Source organism: Mustela nivalis (genome assembly GCF_964662115.1).
Source record: "Mustela nivalis genome assembly, chromosome: 5".
Lineage (NCBI taxonomy): Eukaryota > Metazoa > Chordata > Mammalia > Carnivora > Mustelidae > Mustela > Mustela nivalis.
In genome coordinates this window covers 87,021,721-87,042,686 of record NC_139024.1, presented here as the reverse complement: position 1 = coordinate 87,042,686, position 20,966 = coordinate 87,021,721, and the positions used below count along the sequence as shown (strand labels likewise).

The following is a 20,966-nucleotide window of genomic DNA, read 5'->3' as shown; positions in this document are numbered from 1 at the left end:
AAGGCCTTTTCAGGACGTGCAGTGGATGGGACCAGCCTCCTACCTTCACAGCTTCATCCTCCCTCATGATTTCCACTTCAAACATGTACTGCTCACAGAGCTTCCAGCAGTTCCAGGACAAGACAATCTCATTTGCCTGAGCCAAACGCTGTGCTACCTGGACATCATCCACATCCCTCCCGATCACCAAGAGGTACTGTCGCTGCTCGTCTCCAACAATAACCTGGGAAATCCGACCTGCAGATAGACCTATCCAGAAAAAAGGAGACAAGTGGTGAATAGTCAAACTCAACTGGAAAACTATGCAAAGGGTGGGGTCTGGAATCCTCACATTGCTCTATGTATCAGGCCAATCTTGTTATTGCAAAAATATTAGGTGAGCTTACCTTCAAAAATATTACTTTGCCCTGGATTTCCTCCTGTCATAAGCATACCCAGAGACATTCAAACAAACTTGGGTTGTATGGAAGAAGAAGCAAGAGATCCTAGGCCTCTAAGATTTCTCTCTTTAAAATTGTTCTTCTAATAAACAACCAGGTTGTGATGGTAGAGACCTAATGGTTATGCTAAGAAACTCCTGCCACAGTGACTATACCACCTCCTCAGCGTATAATGAAGGCTAAGTGATTTTACCAGATAAAATACCAATCGGCATTTTACCAGGCTTGGGCTTTGCCATATACTTTTATTCTATCTCCTGTTTTTCTTATCCTGAGGCATTTCTTACTGCTAATATTGCTAAAAAACTGGTTTGCTTGCCAGGGAAAAAAGGACTATATCTGAGTTAAGCCTGCCCTTAGTTAAGTTACCCAATCCAAACTAAAAACAAAGGGAAAATACTTTCTAAAGAGTTGCAGACACATACTTTTGGCCAAGATGGATTAACAGGTGGTATATTTACCATAATTCCCAGAACAAATGAAGAAACTAGAAAAAACACACAGAGTAACAGTTTTCAAGATATTGGACATCAGGTAACAAAGGATAATGATAGCTGAGAGATGGGAAACAAACAAGATGAACCCTTTGGTACCCTGATTTACTGCATGGAAGAGTTTCTAGGACTTCTCAGGGAAGAGAAGCCCAGGTATAGCCTAGAGGACACCTCAAGGTGAGGAAACAGAGCTAAGATCTGAGGAGGCCAAGCTGGCTAGAGTTTGCAGGGCATGTGAGTACTGGAGAGAAGTGTAGAGAAACAGAATTCCAGAGAATTGTACCAGATCCCCTACAAGTCTTTAGCTGAGTACTGAGAACTAATAAGTACATCAATGTCAGCAAATTACCTGAAACTAGGGAAAGAATCACCTGAAAAGTTTAGAAGGAACAATCCCCAATATCACACAGGGCTGGCAATAGTTCCTATTCCCACTAGCCAGAGTGCCAAACTTAATAATTCACAGGACATTAGGTACACAGTACTTAGAAGGGGTTTGCCTCCAGAATGGGGGCAAAACCAGCCCTAGACTAAACACTGCTGTGGTCCCAGCAAAGTTTAAAAGCAAAACCTGAAAAAAATTAAGCTAACCACACCTCAGAAGTATATACAATATTTATAAAGTATAAAAGAAATCTAGCATCCAACAAGGTTAAATTCACAGTGTCTGGCACCCACCCCAAAATAACCAGGCATGCAAAGAAGGAAAATATGATCCACAATGAGGAGAAAAATCAATTAATCAAGCCCAACCCAGAATAACGCAGATGACAGAATTAGTAAATAAGAAAAGATTAAAAGTTATAACTATATTCAAGAACCTAGAAAATGACTAAGTAGAGATTATATATATATAAAAAAGGTCTCTGTACAGTTGAAAACACTGAAATAGAAACTATCCAAAATGAAACACAAGGAGGAAAAAAGAAATAATATCAATGACTTGTAGGACAATTTCAAGCAGCCTAATATGTGTATAATTGGACAGAGGAGGTGGAAGAGAGAAAAAAATTACTTGGAAAAATAATGGCAGAACATTTTCTAAATTTGATAAAACCCAAACTCTATAGATTCAGAATTTCAATGAGCTGCAAGCACAAGTGAAGAAAACTATACCAAGGGACATCATAATCAGATTTATCCAAAACCAATGATAAAGAAAAAACCCTAACAGCAGCCAGAGGGGGGAAAGGACATTATATAAAAACAAGGATAAAGATGAAAGCAGATTCCCTTTGTGACACATTCTTCTGTCCCCTCATTCTGCCTAATACTCTGTGTCTGTTCCTGTGTGTTAGGAAAGCCAGCTACATCTCTTGCTCTTGCAGGTAGTGGGCAGGATGTGCACTTTTAATTAGTGGCACTGATCCTCCTCCACAGGGCATGTGTAGCTGCTTCAGAGGCCAGAGGACTTGGGCACTTTGGACAGCATGCAAGAGTAGGGTGTTTAATTTTAACAATGTGTGTGCATCCCCCATGGGAGGTCAGGAGATACAGTGTTGGCAGGGATTGTCTGGGTCTTCTCGGGGAGAGGATCCACAGCACCAGGACCTCAGGTCTGGCTGGAGGGGACAGGGCACAGTATGATCAAACCCATAGGCAGCGGTGTGTTTATGATGAGGGGCAGGGGAGGAAAATAGCACATGCCAGCTCCTTGGTTCCTGGAGAAGTCCCTCAGAGAACTCTGAGATTAGTAACCAACTCTCCTTCCCATAAGCCACAGGCGCCTTTCAAACTTCTGCTTCCAAGCTTGTATCTCTGCACACCATTTTCTGTGCTGTCTATTTTAGGGCAGAGGCTCAGCTTCCTATCACTAGCTGAGCTCTCTCAGAATCAAGCCCACTGTTTTTTAAAGTTCCAGGCTTAAAGTCCCACTGATAATAAGCACTCTTGTTACTTCTCCCTCTCCATCTGCCTTTTGCTCCCCTGCTTGTGCTCTCTCTGTCAAATAAGTAAATATTTAAAAAAGAAGATATCTCAAACACACAAACACACATGCACACATGCATACACAATGGAATATGATTCAGCCATAAAAAATGAAACATTGCCATTTGAAACAACATGGATGGAGCTAAGAGTACAATGTTAAAGGAAATAAGTCAGAGAAAGACAAATATCATATGATTTCATACCTATGTGGAATTTAAGAAACAAATGAACAAAAGGTGGGGGGGGGGGGAAGAAAGGCAAACCAAGAAAGAGATTCTTAACTATAGAAAACAAACTGATGGTTACGGAGTGGGGGGATGGGGTGGGGGGGATGGGTGAAATAGGTGGTGGGAATGAAGGAGGGCATTTGTGATGAGCACTGGGTGATGTAAGAAATTGCTGAATCACTGTATTGTACACCTGAAGCTAATATAACAGTTTTTCCTCCAATAGGTAACTTTTATTAGTTTCTTATATATCTTTCTAGTGTTTCTTTATACAAATAGGAACAAACAAAAAAATTCTTATTTTTCGTCTTTATATACAAGGTAGCATACCACAGGGCTTTGCATCTTGCTTTTTCTCAACTATATTTTGAAGCTATATCAGAATACTTTTTTAAAGTTGCAGAAAATCTCATTGAGTAGACATATTGTTTATTTAAACAGTCTCCTTTAGATAGTTTTATTAAAAACCATATTGCAATAAAAAATCATGTACCTATAACATTGCACACATACTCAGGTATACCTATAGGATAAATATTTAGAAGTGGGATTGCTAGGTTGAGAATAAATGCATTTGGAATCTCAACACAGATTACCAAAATTATTCTTCATAGCAGTTGTACCGCCGTTGACTCCCACTAGCAGTGTGTATGAGAGTGTTTATTCCTCATTGCCTCATCAACAGTGTGTTCAGAATTTGAATTTTTAGTATCTATAGGTGAGAAATAATCTCAATGTACTTTCAACTGGCATTTTTCTTATTATGAAATTGAGTATTTTTTCACATGTTAAAAGAGATGTATTTCTTTGTCTATGTACTATTTATTCATGTCCTTTCTCATCTTTCCCATCTCTTAAAATGTTAGTCTTTTGTTGATTTCTACGTGTTCTATTTCTAATATTTACCCTTTGTGTATATGATATAAGCTGCAGATTTTTTTTTCAGGTTGTCATTTATATTTTGAATTTTTATAGATTTTTTTTTTTTTAATTTATCACTCTTTTAGTAGCTACTACCTATCTTTAGCTTTAGGTCCTGGCCTTCTCTCGTATGGTAGATTCCAAATTTCTCCTGTATCTCCAGACTGCATTTTGCCACCAGGGTAATGATGTCACTGAGTTGATTCTGTTTCACTGTCCAGAGTGCCAGGAGCACATTCCCTGCAGACACACAAGACAGGATGACAAGGATCAAATATCTGTATTCTCCTGATCTGGGTAAAGCCCCCAATAAGGCAGAAAATATCATGCAAGGTGTCAGGCAAGGTTCTTTGGCCCTATACATTATGCTTGGTTAAAATACTGCCTTAAAGCCTCAAAACCACTCATTGTATAAAAAACAAGACAAGGCAGAAGCTGAAACATTCCTATAGTTTATTTTTGATAATCTTCCCTCCACCAGTATACTAACAGAATGGGAGGGGCACTAACTAAGAGGTTCATAAAATAGAAGTTCATGTTCAAATTTAATTTCAAGGGTGGCTTAATTAAGTTTAAAAAAAGAGGCCAAGCATATGGCTATCAATGATCCTGAGAGTTCTCCAAATTGGAGATTTTGCCTCCTCCTTATCTTACACATAGCTTTTGCTCTAAGGACTAAGTTTCTCATTAGTTTTCTCATGCACCTAAGTGCTTTATAGGCACTTACTTGTCTGTCATTCAATTAAGCAAAATGTAAAGCATCTTTGAACTTAATATGGGCAAGGTTTTTCTATTAGACTGAGAGAATCTTTGAGCCAGTGACTGTGCCTTCTTCATTTTGTTTCCCCAGGGCTGAGTACATATTAAATAATAAAACAATGCTGAATAAACAAATATGCCAAATTCCACCTAAATGAAGTCTTCCTCACTCACGGTCCTTTAAATATTCAGAAAAACTGAAAAATACCTGTGATATTTAGGATATCTCCTCCAAAACAAAGTACATCTGAAATCAAGTAAATGAGAGAAGATAATGCATCAAAATCAGATATACTAGATCATAGCAGAATTATATATGATTAGAAGAATGTTCTACTGAATTTTTCCTCGTATCTTATCTGGTCTATTTGTTCTCTCCAAGGGACCCTTTCCTTTCCCTTAGCTTCTCCCCAAATCTGTCTGTATCTATATCCATCTTCTTGAAAATGAAAGAAATACTGCTGTTCTCTTCAAGGTCACCCCCCTGGACTCTGGATCCTAGCCCCTTCTACTCCCTCCCTTATCTCCTCTCCACTAGATCATTTCCATTAATATCTTTAAAAATGAAAACAAAACACAAGAAAGTTTATCCACCTATTCTTGATTCTACCTTTTCTTGCTATTAGCTCCATTTTTCTGCTTCATCTCCAGCAAAAAATTTCTCAAAAGTGTTGGCCGTATACAATTTGCTCCTTGTATCCTAGTCACTCTTAAACTTTTTCTCTACCATTCTCTTCTCCGCTTCAGTAAAATTTATCAAGATCATCAATGGCATTCACCTTGCTAAATTCAGTATTTTCTCACAGCACTGTACTTTATACCTTTCATTTTCAACTCAGCCAGCCCCAGCCCTCTTCTCTTAGAGACACTACTTCTACTTTGGCTTCAGCAACACCACAATATACTACCTGGCTGTTTTATAATTTCTTTTTAAAGTTCTTTCTCTCTAATCAAAGTCTGTCCTGGAGTCCCTCAAGCCTCAGTCTAAGGCTCTTTCTCTTTATTTACACTCTCTTCATGTGGACTCAATCAGTTCCTAACTCTAACATCTTTATGCCATCAACTCACTTTTTGTCTCTAACAAAGATCTGTTCTCTGAGCTCCAGGTTCCATCATAGCTACTGACTTCATTTTTCCATTTGAATAACTTATTGACATCTCAACTCCGTATATTCAAAACAGAACACTTGATTTTCTTTCTCAAAGTCCAGTCTTGTTCAACTCAGTAAGTGACACCACCATCATTCAGTTATGAAAGCCAAAAAAATCTTCAGAGTCACTTCCCTCACTACTTCCCACTGATAGCAATATACCAGCAAATCTTGTCTGCTAAACCTGCAAAACACATTGCAGATCAATTCGTCTCCTTATGGCTCCACTCCCTTATCCCTAGACCAGGGGTTTCCACCTTGCCTGTAACCTTGGCTTCAACATTGGAATAGCCTGTGAAACTTAAAAAAAAATCCTTATTTCTGGGCTTACCCAAAGGTATCCTGATTTAGTTGGTCTGGGGTAAAGCCTAGACACTAAGGTTTTTAAAAAGCTCCCCGAGTGGTTATTTAATGTGCTGCGAAGGTTGAGAACCACTACCCTAGACCAAATCAGCATCATCTCTCCACAGCTGCTACAACTTCCTCCTCTAGCTTCCATTCTTACCACTTGCCCTCTATAAGCTCCCTATAATGCAGTCTCCATGAGGCAGTTAAAACGAGCTATAAAAGTAAATCGGATCACATTACCCCCTTGCCAGAACCTTTTAACAGTTTCCCTTTATACAAAAATATATAATCCAAACTCCTTGTGGCCTACAGAGTTCAATGATCTCCAATCTCACCTCAAGCCACTCTTCTCCCTGCTAGTTATGTGTTAGCCACACTGGTCTTCTTAGTTCCTAGAACACAGCAAGCTTCCTCTCATTTTAGAAGCTTCGCACTTGGCATCCTTCTGCCTGAAATACTTTACTCCTCACTCTTCACAAGGTGTTTCTCTCGTCCTTTGTGTTTCAGCTTCAGAGGAGCCTCCTATGACCATCTTACCTAACAGAGAAGATCTCTCACTCTACAATTCTTTTTTACCACTACACCCTATTTATTTCCTTTGTGAAATGTATAATCTATAATTATCTTGTTATCTCTCCCACAAACATGGAAACTTCAAGAGGGCAACTATTACATTTTATTTTCCCTTGTACTTCTATTATCCAGTAATTCCTGGTGTTATAATATAATTTCCATCTCTCCCTTTCATCTAAACTTGATGAGAAAAATCCAAAGGCCTTTCACAATGTTCCTCAGGGGTAAGAGGCAAGTCAAATAAACAATCTCCTAAAGGAGATTCCACAAAGTAAGAATTCTGGTGAATCTCAGAATTATGCACATGACTGTATGGACATTGTCAATAAAAGAAGGGAATGTTATATAAGTACCAAAGGTTTCAGGACCAAAATAATTGCTGGGGGTAGGTCTAACTAGAGGAGGTTTTGCACACCCTGCACCTTTTACAGTGCATATCAGAGAATGGCACTCAAGGGCACCGGGGTGGCTCAGTTGGTTAAACATCTGCCTTCAGTTCAGATCCGATCCCAGGCTCTCTGCTCAGCTGGGAATCTGCTTCTCCCTCTGCTCCACCCCCTGCTTCTCTTCTTTCTCTCAAATGAATAAATAAAATATTTAAAAAATATTTTAAAAATTAAATTAAAAAAAAAAGAATATATACTCAAAACATTTACGGCATATATAAGGAGCTATTTATTTTTTCTTCCCCAGATTAGGCTAATTTCCACTAGCTTAATATATGGCAGAAGATGACGAAAACACTCAGTCCTACTTCACAGGATCAAAATGCAGTAAGAAAATGAGAAAGTGTTTTGTAAATTATATTGGATATAAACACATGTGGCACATTACATTATTGTTAGAAGAGGCAACCTGAGGAATACTTTGTTTTGAAATAAGATTTAAACATTCAAAGTAAAAATTAAAATTAGTTTCCCCCCTTTCTGAACATTGAGTCAACAGGATGTGAAAGTAGGTAGAATGGGAGATACAGGCAAAAATCTAGCTTGTTAGTTGCAAAAAAGAAATAAAAGCCTGCTTCTCCCTCTCCTCCCAGCTCATGCTCTCTTTCGCTATCTCTGTCTCTCTCTCTCTCTCAAATAAACAAAAATCTTAAAAAAAAAAAAAACCCAAAACATGAAAAAGGAATGAATGAATGAACGATGATTAACACTAAATGAATAACCCTTTAGTATTTTTTCAAGTAGCCCAAACCCCCTCCTGTTACAAACCCTCAGGAGCCCAGCACCACACCTCCTGACTTCCCTACAAAAGTCACTCACGCTCCACGATGTCACTAATGTAATAACTGAAGATGTGGGCCAGTTTGTCCATGTCATTTTCCGACTTGCAGGTCAGGCTGAACCTATCCATTAATGCTGTAAACCCTAGCCGACAAAACAAAAATTACGTTAGTTGCAAATCCTGAACTTTTAGGCTCTATTCCCTGCTCGTATCAGGCCAGTGTAAAGAAGCAGATCTCCTCCAGTTAAGTAATTGCATGACCTTTTAACAAGTGTTCATATTCGGGACCTGGCTGGTAGCTGCCGCCTCTGAGAATCCAGGGAGCCACACCCCCTTCGTTTCCAGGAGCTGCAGATCAAGATTCACCCACAAGCACCCCCTTTCATCTCTAGCCTGTTACCCGGTTTCTGCCATGTCCTCTTTAAGCTCTCTGGACAAAGAGAAATAGGATTTCTCCCCCACGTGAGGGACGGAGAGACCAAAGACGAGGGGGATGGATTAAAACTTTATGGACAACTCAGATGGTGAGCTCCTCGAGGTCAGGCACCTTCAGATCACTCATCTTCAGATCCGTGCCACAAACTCTACAGTATTTGTTAAGTGAGCGACTCTCGAAGTAGCTGCTGGATCTCTAATTCCTAGAGCGGTGGCGGGCACACACTTAGGGACCCAAAAAGGAATTAATTGAGCGGAAGAAAGAACTGGCTGAGGCGGTATGCGTATTGGGAGAAAACTTGAGTTCAAAGCCTGCCGAGTGGTCCCGCAAAAGTCCTTTCCCGTTTCTGAGTTTCCTTTCATGTCTGAAGTGAACTCTAGGACTACGCCAGACCATTCCAGGAGTCCTCCAGCTCTGAAACTGACCCTCCAGATTTCTCGAGGAGGCGGCGGCGAGCAGTTAAGCCGCGCTTTTGCTTGCCTCAGCGACAGGCCCGTAACCGCCGACGCCTCTCGGAGCCGGGCCCCAACTGCCGCCCCTCGGGGAGGGCGGGAGAGCGACGCGCCTCCCCTCACCCGTCACGTGGACGCCAAGGAGGACGCCCTGAGCCGTGGCGAGCTCGGGTTCCGATCCCCGGGGCTTCCTGAACACCAGAAGGTCGGGAAGCAGCGCCGCCAACCGGGCCTCTACCGGCCAGAGAGGCTGCAACGCAGCCACCCGCTCGCCGGTCGCCATGACGGCGGCGGGGCTGGCCGGCAAGCTACCGGAAACGGGGTTTCTCCGGGTAGCAGCCAATCCGCAACGACGGCCTTGGCGGGTCCCTTGAACCAACCAATCAGTGCGGGCCTTCTTGGGGGCGGTGCCAATCCTGCGCGGCCGGACCTCCGGCCCCTCCACCCCCGTGCCCTGCTTGAGACCCCTGAGGTAGATTAGCAGCGGACTTTGAGAGGGGCAGTGCGTTCCAGACATGTTTGAGATGACGCTTAAGAATCTTGAACCGTGAGCATGCTTCTGCAGTAAGACAGATTATCTCAGTCAATAGAGGGGTCTTCTGTCATCAGAGTGGAATGCTGGCTCACCTTTGAATTTCTAAGGGCAGTGTTCCATTTAGCTTCTGACTAAAGCAACCTCAGTATGTTCTTTAAATTTCACATTCTTAGATTAAGGCTATGTAATAGTCCCTGCCTTAACTGTCAGAGAATTTCTTCTGTTTCTCTTATCTGCCAGGACAGGTCTCAGGTGTCTCCTGAGAGTGCTCCTGGGGTTACTTTGCTCTAGATCCAGCTCCTGGTTCCGTGTGTGGTAAAGGCCTATCTGAGGTTGCCCGTCAGTCGCTCAGATTCTTGGGAGAATTCACATTAGTAACAGGATGAGTATGTTGTCGATTTTTAACAATCAGGAAAGCATCCGTGTTTTTTCTGCAGAAATTAAAAAAAAACAACATCTAAAAATTACAGCTTCACTATCTTTAGTTCTACAAGACCCAATCAGTGCTGTTTCGGTGATAACTGATGTGAAAATGTTGGGGTTTGGGAGCAAACAGCCAAGAAAGAATTCTTGAAGCATCTTCCGTGCAAAAGCTTTTATTAAAGCACAGGGACAAGACCCTAGGGAGTGAGCAGTGGCTGATTATATCCTTGCAAGTTGGGAGGGCGTTAGGGATAGTGTAAAGAATTTAGGAGCAAAGTTTCCAGGATCTTGAGGGGCCATTTATTACCCTCTACTAAAATCTTAGTCATGAAACCCTTCAGATGTTTTATCAGTGGGCCATATGCTTGGAGGATGATTGCCAACATATATTTTGGGGAGTAGACATAAAGAAAGCTTCCAGACGATTTTTTTTTTTTTTTTTTTTTTAATGTTAAGGGAAGTCCTGGAGGACAGGCTAATGTCAAGCTAAGGTTGCCTTTTGCTCTTAGCAAGGTATTAACATGTAGGCAGCTGAGTTCCTAGAGGAAGGTCACTCTGCCTTTTCAAGTACTGGTCAATGGACTGTACGTTGTAAGGAAATTTAATTTTCTTTTTCTGTATTTCTTTTACCTTTGTTCTCCCCATCAATAACTGAAAGGCTTATTTTGCTTGTGGAATTACTTCATCAAATTTTGGTTAACACTTATAGTAGTAAGATGAAATATACAATCAGTGCACAGGTGCAGAGAATACTTCCTTAGCAGGAGGGAGGGCCAAAAGGGAAGAAAAGAGTAAGGAAAGACACACAAGTAAGAGGCCTGGACACTGCAAATTTGACCCTGTCTATGGAGCTCCCACGTTTGTCTACAAAGATCACAATTTCGACATTATAAACACAACCTAGAACCTAAGAAATGTGAAAATTCAAAAATCCCTTTTTAGTATTTTTACAAATTTATTTTAAAAAATAACAATTGCAATGACATCAATGATCGATCATCTGTATTCCCCCTACTGCTAGGAGAAAAACCTATATTGTTGAGTCCCAAAGGAAAATCAAGACATTATTATCAGGCACCCAACAGCCAGAAAAAGCTCTGTTGGTCCAGTGGTATAGACACCGACATATGTTCAATGTACCAGTGCAATTAAAATATATACATTTACAATTATCTTGCCAAAAAGAGCACTCAAGAAGTGAAGTAATTATGCATTAAACCAATTATTCACTCATCCGTTCACTCTCTGCGTCTATGAAGTCATCACTACAGTCACAAGGGCAAATAAAAGAACTAGTAACAAAAAAAAAACCAAACCTCAAACCCCCACTTTGTGGATTATGATGTGTTAAAATGGCCACAACAAAAGGGTCAGGAGCTATCTGAAATGCAGTGACAAAATGACAACTGAAGCATTTCTTTCAACAAAACACAACTCAAACTTGCGGGGGGAAAAAAAATTCTGCAACAATATGAGGTTGATACTACTATGTACAAACTTACAGACACAAATAAATAGCATTTTAGAACTGCTGTTGGCTTAGATCTGAGGACTTTCTTTCTGATCTCTGTATCTTACTTTCTGATCTCTGTATCTTAAAGACTCCTAAACAAACCAAGGGTAGAAACTCTTCATTGTTTTTCATGAACTATCATCTGAAAATCTTGGGGCTTACTGAATAAAAATCAACATCTGAAACTTAAGTCAAGAGCCAGAAGTTTCTGGTGAGCCTATCAAAGGATTTGGTCTTTCCTGTCATCTGAAAGCCAGGATAGAGGGCTACAGATACCAGGGACTAGAGAGAGATTTTACTTCCTGCTTTCTTTGCATAGCTCTGTTCCTCTTTTTCCATCATTCCAATTATTTCCCTTCATGATGTTTTCTTCAGAGGGTTTATTTTCCCTCTTAATACAATAAGAGTAATAAAATTAAAGAGTCAGTTCTTACTCTTGGTATTTAAATCAAAACCAAATGATCTGTAAAAGAATTAGGTTTTCCTTGTTTCTAGAGAAGGCAACTCTTTTCTCAAGTATCATCATAGTTTTCCCCAGGTTCAACATCTAGAAATAAAATTAGAAGTAGAATAGAAAATTCCTGAGGCACAGTCCTTCTGGGAACTGTAGCCCAATTCTTGACCCTGCCAGCATCACCACTACCAGTCGCCAGCTTATCCCCAGAAGGTGGATGCAATGTAAAAACCTTTCTGCTTATACAAGGCCTGTGTAGAAAAGGGGAAACATGGAAACTGGCACCAAAGAGTCAGCTGCCAGAGGAAGAAAGAGAAAGTTCACTCTCTGGGGCCAACACAAAACAAAGTGCTGCAGGAGTGAAGCCAACATTCACCTTAAACTCGACAAGGTAAGCTGGAATATATCCAGGAGAGTGTGATTGAACAATGCTTTCCAGATAGAAACTGTCAAAGAGCAGTTCTCAGACCTCTTCCTTTCCATGCTTGTTAAAAAGTTATAGTACATATAAATGTGAATTACTCTTTTCACCTTAGTGATCCATCCCTGGCATCCATCCACTGGAGAATCATGCTATGTGGCAACACATGGGTATATATACTATTTTCTCTTCTGTTGGACTACAATACGTGTGAACACTTTTCTTCCCCTAATGCTGTCACAAAGCCTATGACTGAACATCTCTAGGGACACCCGGGTGACTCAGTCATTTGAGCACCCAACTCTTGATCTCAGTTCAGGTCTTGATCTCAGGGATGGGAGTTCAAGCCCTGCACTGGACTCCATGCTGGGTGTGGAGCCTACTTTAAAAAAAAAAAAAAAAAAAAAAAAAATCTTGTTTGGCTCTCTATTTAGGAGTTACTACAAATGTCCTCAGCACTTCAGCACAGAAGTTGTATGGTTTTTGTTCTCTACTTAGGAAAGGCAGTTTCAAGGTCCAATACCCTCTAAATTGTCTTATAAGTAGCAGAAGCAAAAACTATGGTCCAGATGATCTATCAGCAGACAGACAAAAGACCACAACTTGCCAAAGCTTTAAAAAAAAAAGATTCAGGAATTTATACTTTCAGTGCTTGAGACTTGTTATTCTATCCCCAGAGTTAGCTTTTCTTGGTTGGAGTCCAAAAATACCAACTTATCATCTGGTAGACAGATATTCCTATTATTACCACAGATAATGAATATATCTCAGACAATTTATTGTTTCCATGTCATGAGATGGAACTTCCTTGCCTGGAAGCCACCTCTGAATACAAAGTGTCCAGTGAGTCAGCATGAGATCCCACATCAGAGGGATGGATGCTGCTTAGATTCCATGGGAAGGAGTGGGCATCGGCTTCCCTGATTTCAGTCTTGGTTGAGAAGGTTGTTCTCCCTTGCTAAGATGGCTGGCTGGCTTCAGAAGCCAACGTAAGTGCTGTGTGTGCACTTATGTGCACAGGTCCCTTGCATCATCCTAATCCACGAAATGTCAATGTCATCAACAGTCTGAAATAGGTCCTGTCTGAAAGGGCGAGACAAAGGCTTGCGACTTCAATTTGCCAGACATTGCTGCAATTATAATACTGAGCCACTTATTAAAAACTAAGTGGTTTGTCCTGTAGAAAAGGGCAGCACGGAATCGTCAGTGTCCCATTGGAAGAGGTGATCAATTTCCAGGAACAGTGGGAAACAATGGCCAGGAACATGACCTTGATCTGCTCCATCATAGGGCCTGGGGTTAGGACACTCGGATGATCTGTGTCATTGCTTCTTCATCTGCTTGGTTTGGATCCTAGAGACAAAGAGTAATAGTGATTAAAATCCTTTGTGAAAGTAATACGGAACTCAAGGCTCTCACTTTTCATCACCAAGGGGAATACACAGAATTTTGCTAAGTAAGCCAAAGGCCACGAATGCATCTAAGTTGACCGACGTGGATTAAAATGCAGCTTCATAAGGAAAGAAGAGATTAACAAACCTCTGTGTAAAACGACTGTTAAGTCTGGCCTGGCATTCCACTTCCAAACACTCCAGAGTTGACACCGTATCTCTTTCCTATGAGAACCTGTGTTGTGTTTTACCTTTCAAGTTTAAGGGTCTTTTAAGTGGCCAATAGAAACTATGTCATGTTGTATTTTTGTGCCATGATTTTCTGATCATCATATTTAAATACTAAGCACTTAGCAGGGCTGGAAAGGACATTGACATTTGTGTTAATGCACTCATTTGGTAGATAAGCCTGAAGCATGGATGGATAAAGTGATTTGCCTGGACTACAGTAAGAAAGTTAGTCAGCAGCCCAGCAAGAACTAATGCCCAAATCTCCTGGCTCTCATTTCACTATTTCTTAACTATTTCCCTTTTCTTTTCACTAAATTTTGCCTGCCCCCTCTCACTTAAAACCTGCAGTGTTAAGACAGGGATCAGTCCTTGGAAGCTTTTTGTAACACTCCACAATAACTGCCTTCAGTTCCTCCACACCAAAGCTCTGAAGCATCAACTGACGTGATCTAAGAAAAAGCTAAAAGATTTCTGGAGGTGGCAGGACTGCAGCGGGGTCCTGGAACAATGAATAAGAATAATAACCAGCATTAACTTAGCCCTCACCATGCACCAGATAATGTGCCAAGCTGGTGCCCAATATGGCTTACTGTATGAAATCCCCACAACGGTCCTATGAAGTATCAACAGCAGCCTACTTTATAGGTGAAAGAACTCAGGCCAAAGGAACCCGAGTAACTTGACCAAGATCCTGCTAGCACACAGAATCAGGAGTTCCTGGCATAATGCCCACCTCTGTAGCCACACACTGCATGAACAATGAGAAAGGAGGGGCTCCCAGACTACAGGAAGGAATTAACAGCACTGAAAGAGGAGTCTGTGCTCCTGTGTGGAAATACTGATGATTCCCAGTTGGACACTGAAAGAGATGAGGAGGCCAAGCTGCTTAGATGTCATACAGAAACAGTGTGGGATCAGATGCAGTAAAAAATAAAAACCAGCATGCATCCTTGAGCAGGGGACCAACATGGTTAAAAAAGCACTACCTTCTAAAGACCTATTTGGTGGTAGTATAGGTGGGATGCAATGTCACACAGAATAAAGTAGCAGGAAATGGGAGGAACCATGAACTCAACACACATTTACCGAGTGCTTGTTCTGGACTGGGTATTATGCTAAGTCCAATCAATACAATGGAGAACAAAACAATCCTCTACTCTCTACACAGCTTACAGTCTAGTGAAGGAGACGTTGACTGAACAATGACACAAATAAAACAAGTCGATTATTATGATGCTCAAAAGAAGAGGAAGATGTGAAAAAATAATGAGATTGAAGAGACCTACTTGGGCTCCAGCCTCAGACTTAAACCAAGACCTAAAAGATAAAAGACAGTCATGCTTTATAAATTAGCTATTTTCAAGACAAAGGTCCTATGGCAGGAGACAGATCAATGAACTGTACAGCAAGAGCATAAAGACCATGAACAGGAGGAAATGAAGCCAGATGTAGGCAGGAGCTCGATTGCACACGTGCCTTTTTGGCCATGATAAGCACTCTGGATTTTAGTCTAAGGGCAAGTGGGAAATGGCAGGAGTGGAAGGGTTTAAGCAGGACAGTGATGTGAGATGACACACATTTTAAGAAAACCACACAAAGATGTGAAGGAAGAATGGACTAGAGAAGCACAAGAATGGAAGAAAGGACACCAGTAGGCAGCTATTACATGAATTGAAGCAAATCAAGGATTTCTTCAGGCTGATGCCAGCTGGAAGGGAAAAAAAATGCTGTTGACTAATTTGGATTATTATTTTAAAGGTAAAAGCAAGAGGACTTTTTCAAGAACTGGACAATTTAAGCTTCAGCAACTGGATGGATGGACAGGTCATTTACTGAATGACTGGTTTAGGGATAAAAAATAGAACAGAAATCAAGAGTTCTCTTTTGGATATACTGACTCAGAAATGCTGATAAGTACGATCAGTGGAATCAGAGGTAAGAACCAGTGAAGTACAGCAGTAAGTTACTTACTTACAGTAAGTTCTAGAATTGCACCAGGTTTGAATTTCAGGTATACCATTTTATTAAGTATTTTACCTTGGGCAAACTACTTAACCTCTCTAAACCTCAGATTCAACTGTAAAATGGAAGTTAGAATTCTTACCTCATGGGGCTTGAGGCTGCTATAAAGGGTCAATGAAAAAAAAGTTCTTACAAAAATGCTTCATGTAATGGCTGGCACGCAGCAGTTAAGTGTTAACCTGCTGATGATTGTGCTATTACACTAGGAGACAATAAACTTTTTCTTTTAAAATCAAGAAAAATGAGAATTATAAGAAGGAATTACTAGGAATAACTAACTGGCAAAGATGAGAAGGAAGAAAGGGCACTTGACTGAACACCTTTAGTACTTTAAGGCAAAAAGGAATCTGAGAGAGACAACAATGCATTCAACTTAGAGAATGTAGTTAGTCTCTGGTGTGAAAGTAAAAAGAGGACTCTGAATGCTCTTCCCAAGAAAATACAAGGCAAAAAGAGAAGAATGAAATGTATCCTCTACTTACCTGCATATGGGGACTATCCTTTTCCTTTGGAGAGAAAAACCGTCCACCTTCACCCCGCTTCCGAGCCATGGCGTGACGGTGCCGAGACTCGTGCAGGTATTTCTAAAACCAGAGAAATAAAGGTACTAGTCGGAAGCAGCACAGTTATCTCGTGCACAGATTCTATTTTCTGAAGTTCAGGAGAGGTGTCATCAGAGCTGCCAGTGGCAATTATGAATTACATTATTACAGAGAGAGCTTCGGAGGAAACACTGGTAGCAGCTGACCATATATTAACTCTCATAAAGACATGAAAGCTAAACGAATAATAAATAAAAAAGATTTCCCAAAGGTGTAGCAACAATCTCTATCTACCCTTTCCCATACACATCCTCTCCTTCACCTCATTAACAGGCCAAATTTTAGTTAAGCAGATGACTGCTCAGTAAAAAACACACAAAAATCAAAACCCTGCATTTCCCTGCCTTGTTTGCAGGCTTAAGTTGGCCATGTAATTAAGTTATGGCTAATGAGATGTATGGAGCTTCTTCAAAGTTTCCTTGAGAAAGAGTGCCTTTCTTGTTCTCTTTCTACCTAAGCTGGAGTCCAAGCACTCACCCTGGACTATGACTGGCACACTAAAGCTATCAGAACAGTGAGATTGGAGAAAGCATCATGAGGACTGTGGAAATGGGCTACCAGCCCAGGACAATTTCTCTCTGGATTTCTCTTGTGTAAGGGAAAAAATAAACTCTTTTAAGCTCCTGTTACTGTTTTGTTATGGTAGCTGCAGCCACACAGAGCAATGACAAATGCAAACTTGTATAAAGCTAATAGCTACTTACTTTCAATTGTTCGGCAGGTGCTCAAGGAAACAAACCATATAAAAGGTAATTTCAAAAGTAGAACCCTGCCCTTTCTCTTCCTTCTTTCAATGTTATACACACCCTTCTTTCCTTTGGGATTTTTCCTTCTGCCTCTAGTTTAGCCCGGGCTTGCCTCCTCTTTAATATACGGTGGTACTGTTTGGCGTTCACATAGAGAGGCTCTTCTTCGAGCATCTCTGCCCCAGGGAGAGGGATTCTTTGGATAGCAGGTACTGAGCCAGCACCGGGCACCATCTACACGAAAAGCAAACCACAGCTTATTAAATAGTGGCACACAGTATGGACACAGGGAACTGCTTCTCAGTCCTGTTACATTATTTTTTCTAAATGCTACAAAGAGTAGCTTTTATAGAGCACATAGTTAAATACAGATTCCTGGAGAACATTTATACTCAACAGTCTGCATTTTAAATCAAAATTCCAGAGGATTGTCATAGGGAACCCAGGAATTACAATGTCCACCTATGATTCCATTTCTAGAAAAATCTGCTGCCATCTAATGGTCAGGAACAGTAATCATAGACAAATAGTACAAAGGTAGGTTGACCAAAATGTCTACAGTTACATAATTAGCTACTTAACTTATTAAATAATTTAAACCTAATTTTTCTAAGCACACTAAACTAAAAACTCTACTAAGTATATGATGAAACCAGTAACAGGTTTCCATTCCCAACTTTCCTTCCCAACTAAAACAACTTTGAATTGGATGTGTTGTTTCTTCTTGTAGCTTCCTCCACCTGTGTGTGCAGGCTTCTACTACTTGTTCTTAATTTACCCATTTTAAGTATTGTGTCCTGCCATCCATTTTGGACAGGAGGCCTTAGCCTCCACTTACCCCACTACTCACCTCTCCCTCCCTATCTTCTCAATGTATTCATAGCATACATGTTTTGGTTTCTTTACTGACTACAATCTGAATTTGAGCTTACTTTTTATTTCACTGGCTGTGGGCAATATATTGCCGACTTCCCAAAGATTAGTAGCCTGTGCCTACATTATTTGAATTCTGAGTAAGATTACTCAAAAGCAGACATTTCTACTGTTTATTCTCTGCTCTATCTCTATCTAGCAGCTAGAATAGTCCCCAACACATAACAAGGGCTCAGAATGAATTATAATGCATTGTAATGTTTCTCATAGAAGTAGATCTCTGTAAATGCCTTAAGGATCAATTCAACCCCAAGGGGCCAACATTATCAACAAGCTTTATTAAAGACATCAAATTACATGTCCAAAAAAACGGACAAAGGGATATATGGAAAGATAAATGACAGAAACAGTGAGGTAAAGAATCCGTTTTCTTACCATGACCATCCCTCCTGAATTGACCACATTGCCTGCCACTGGTAGTGTCACAGTGACAGTCCCTTGCCCACTGCTGGTTGTGTTGGTGTTGGCTCCTGTCTGAACGATCTGTGCTCCTGCCAAGCTGGCTGCTGGGATGGTGATCATGCCTGAAACAGGGACTGTAACTTTAAGAAAATAAAACATAAAACAAACAAAAAACAGGTACACAGAAAGAAGGGAACACAGTTAGTCCCTCTTCTATCTGGCACACGCTTATTTACCTGGAAAAACAGTACAAAGGGAGAAGCACTCTCATACTCTCTGTGTGGTTTGCTACATGTAAGCCAAGTGATCACTACCTTTGATATTCTAGTCACTGTCTGGATTCCAGTTCTGATAAAATTATCCTTCTAGTGGATACCTCCCTAGGTATTCCAGTTCAATAGCTGGTGAGAAAGTTTAGGACCTCGTCTTCTAGAGGTCTGACTTCAGCTATACCACTGTTTTTGTACATATGAATAATCTGTTTAGGATGGAGATTTTACAAATTTATAATTTGTTTATCCTAAACTGACAATGACTCAACCTGCTAAACCAAGCACTCCATGCCCCAAACTATCACCAGTACCACTTATGGATTTGTTCACCATTTTCTGTTTGAGCCCTGGGCTCAATGTTGTTCAGGCTTTCTCCTGAGTCACAAGAGAGCAGACCTACCGCACTCACTGGAGCTTGTATACTGCTAAATTTTAATCACAAGTAAAAGGTTTTTTGTTTTTTATTTGTTTTTTTAATTTTTAATTTTTTAAATTTTTTATTTTATTTTATTTTATTTTTTTTGGAGACAGCATGCATGGGGGTGAGTGGGGGCAGGCAGAGGGAGAGGGAAAGAGAGAATCCTAAGCAGTCTCCATGACTAGCATGGAGCCCAGCTTGGGGCTTGATCTCACAACCCTGAGATCATGAGCTGAGCTGAAATCAAGAAGGCTTAACTGACTTGATTTGATCCACCCAGGTACCCCCTCACAAGTCAAACTTCTGCTCACAGACTCAGATGTCTTTTCCAGATTTAATTATCTGACAGAGGCTTCCAAAAGCTCAAGTTCAGTTTGAGCCATCTCCTCTTCGCTGAAGTCCCTTCTCCTCCCAAGTCAAACAGATTTCATTGCTCCTATGTTTATGTACTATCTTTTCCTAGAACATATCTCTATAAAGCCTCGGCACTGCATTTATTTGGTCACATATGTGTCTCCCTTAATAGATTAGAGGTTCTCTAAGAAGAAAATTCTTTCTTGGGGCGCCTGGGTGGCTCAGTGGGTTAAAGCCTCTGCCTTCGGCCCCATGATCCCAGGGTCCTGGGATAGAGTCCCGCCTGCATCAGGCTCTCTGCTCACCAGGGAGCCTGCTTCCCTTCCTCTCTTTCTCTCTGCCTGCCTCTCTGCCTACTTGTGATCTCTGTCTATCAAATAAATAAATAAATAAATCTTAAAAAAAAAAATAAAATAAAATTCTTTCTTAGTGAAGTGCTGCATACATAGTGGGCACATAATAAGTCTTTTGGGAAAAAACTAATAATAAAGTAGACCAGAAAAAAGAAAAGAAAAAACAAAAAAACAAAAAACCCTGTAAGTAGCAACAACACTAAATGCCAACTTAACTTCTGATCTGTTTCTTCCATTACCAATAACGAAACTGTATTTCCAATCTTCTATTTAGAAACATTTTTCCCCCCAAAGAGGTTCAAGCTTCTATAATTCCTAGGGACAGTCTTTTAACAACCACTGTAAGATCGCCTACAAATGTTACCAACACTTGTATGAATGACAAGAAAACAACAATCAATGGAGATTTAGAAAAAATTTTGTTATTCAAACCTATGTTGTGTGTGGGGCCTCTAGGTGCTCAGTAGGTTAAAGCCTCTGTCTTAGGCTCAGGTCATAAATCCCAGAGTCCTGCTCAGCAGGGAGCTGCCTCCCTCACCCCCCCACCTCTGCTTGCCTCTCTGCCTACTTGTGATCTCTCTGTCAAATAAATAAAATCTTAAAGAAAAAAAAAAAGTATGTGGTGTGGAGATCACCACAAAATTTGTGGAGCAGTTATTTACTCAAAGAATAAAAAAGATGCCCCCCAAAGACCTACAGAAATGCACAGGCACACTTACCTTGCTGTAGAATGGTGCCATCCGCATTCACTGGCTGATAGACAATGGTTTGCCCTTCGGCAGTCTGTGCCACTTGCTGTCCCTGGACAGCAATCTGCTGCTGGGTCTGAAGGACAGAAATCATAACAATTTATAATAGATTCCAAAGCTACCACAAAGGACCATTCTTTTTAAGAAAAGAAAATAACATTTTCTATGGTTTTCTTCCCCACTTCTA

General features: G+C 40.6%; 3 protein-coding genes across 19 annotated transcripts in view; 1 reads left to right on the top strand and 2 right to left on the bottom strand.

The window, feature by feature from the left end:
• LOC309865410 (adenylate cyclase type 10-like) overlaps positions 1 to 9,257 on the bottom strand; it is a 41,082-nt gene extending 31,825 nt beyond the window's left edge. For 5 of the 7 annotated variants that reach the window (XR_014312075.1, XR_014312076.1, XM_082731712.1 and 2 more), the window contains exons 1-5: positions 9,084 to 9,257; positions 8,111 to 8,215; positions 4,982 to 5,020; positions 4,111 to 4,254; positions 44 to 249 (exon numbers count right to left, since the gene is read on the bottom strand). Coding sequence is in view for 5 of the 7 variants with exons in the window: in XM_082731712.1 (XP_082587838.1) it covers positions 44 to 249; positions 4,111 to 4,254; positions 4,982 to 5,020; positions 8,111 to 8,215; positions 9,084 to 9,243 (654 nt within the window). In the remaining 2 variants the exon portion in view is untranslated. The other 2 variants (XM_082731715.1, XM_082731716.1) reach the window with 2 other exon arrangements.
• TREML1 (triggering receptor expressed on myeloid cells like 1) overlaps positions 1 to 20,966 on the top strand; it is a 79,045-nt gene that overhangs the window by 45,442 nt on the left and 12,637 nt on the right. The window lies entirely within an intron of this gene.
• The window catches only part of NFYA (nuclear transcription factor Y subunit alpha), a 28,455-nt gene continuing 18,342 nt past the window's right edge, over positions 10,854 to 20,966 (bottom strand). For 6 of the 11 annotated variants that reach the window (XM_082731719.1, XM_082731718.1, XM_082731723.1 and 3 more), the window contains 5 exons: positions 20,750 to 20,855; positions 18,607 to 18,755; positions 17,359 to 17,532; positions 16,433 to 16,534; positions 10,854 to 13,659 (listed from right to left, as the gene is read on the bottom strand). In XM_082731719.1, coding sequence (XP_082587845.1) covers positions 13,606 to 13,659; positions 16,433 to 16,534; positions 17,359 to 17,532; positions 18,607 to 18,755; positions 20,750 to 20,855 — 585 coding nt within the window. In that variant the 3' untranslated portion in view covers positions 10,854 to 13,605. Of the gene's footprint in view, positions 13,660 to 16,432; positions 16,535 to 17,358; positions 17,533 to 18,606; positions 18,774 to 20,749; positions 20,856 to 20,966 lie in introns of all 11 variants that reach the window. The other 5 variants (XM_082731727.1, XM_082731717.1, XM_082731721.1 and 2 more) reach the window with 1 other exon arrangement.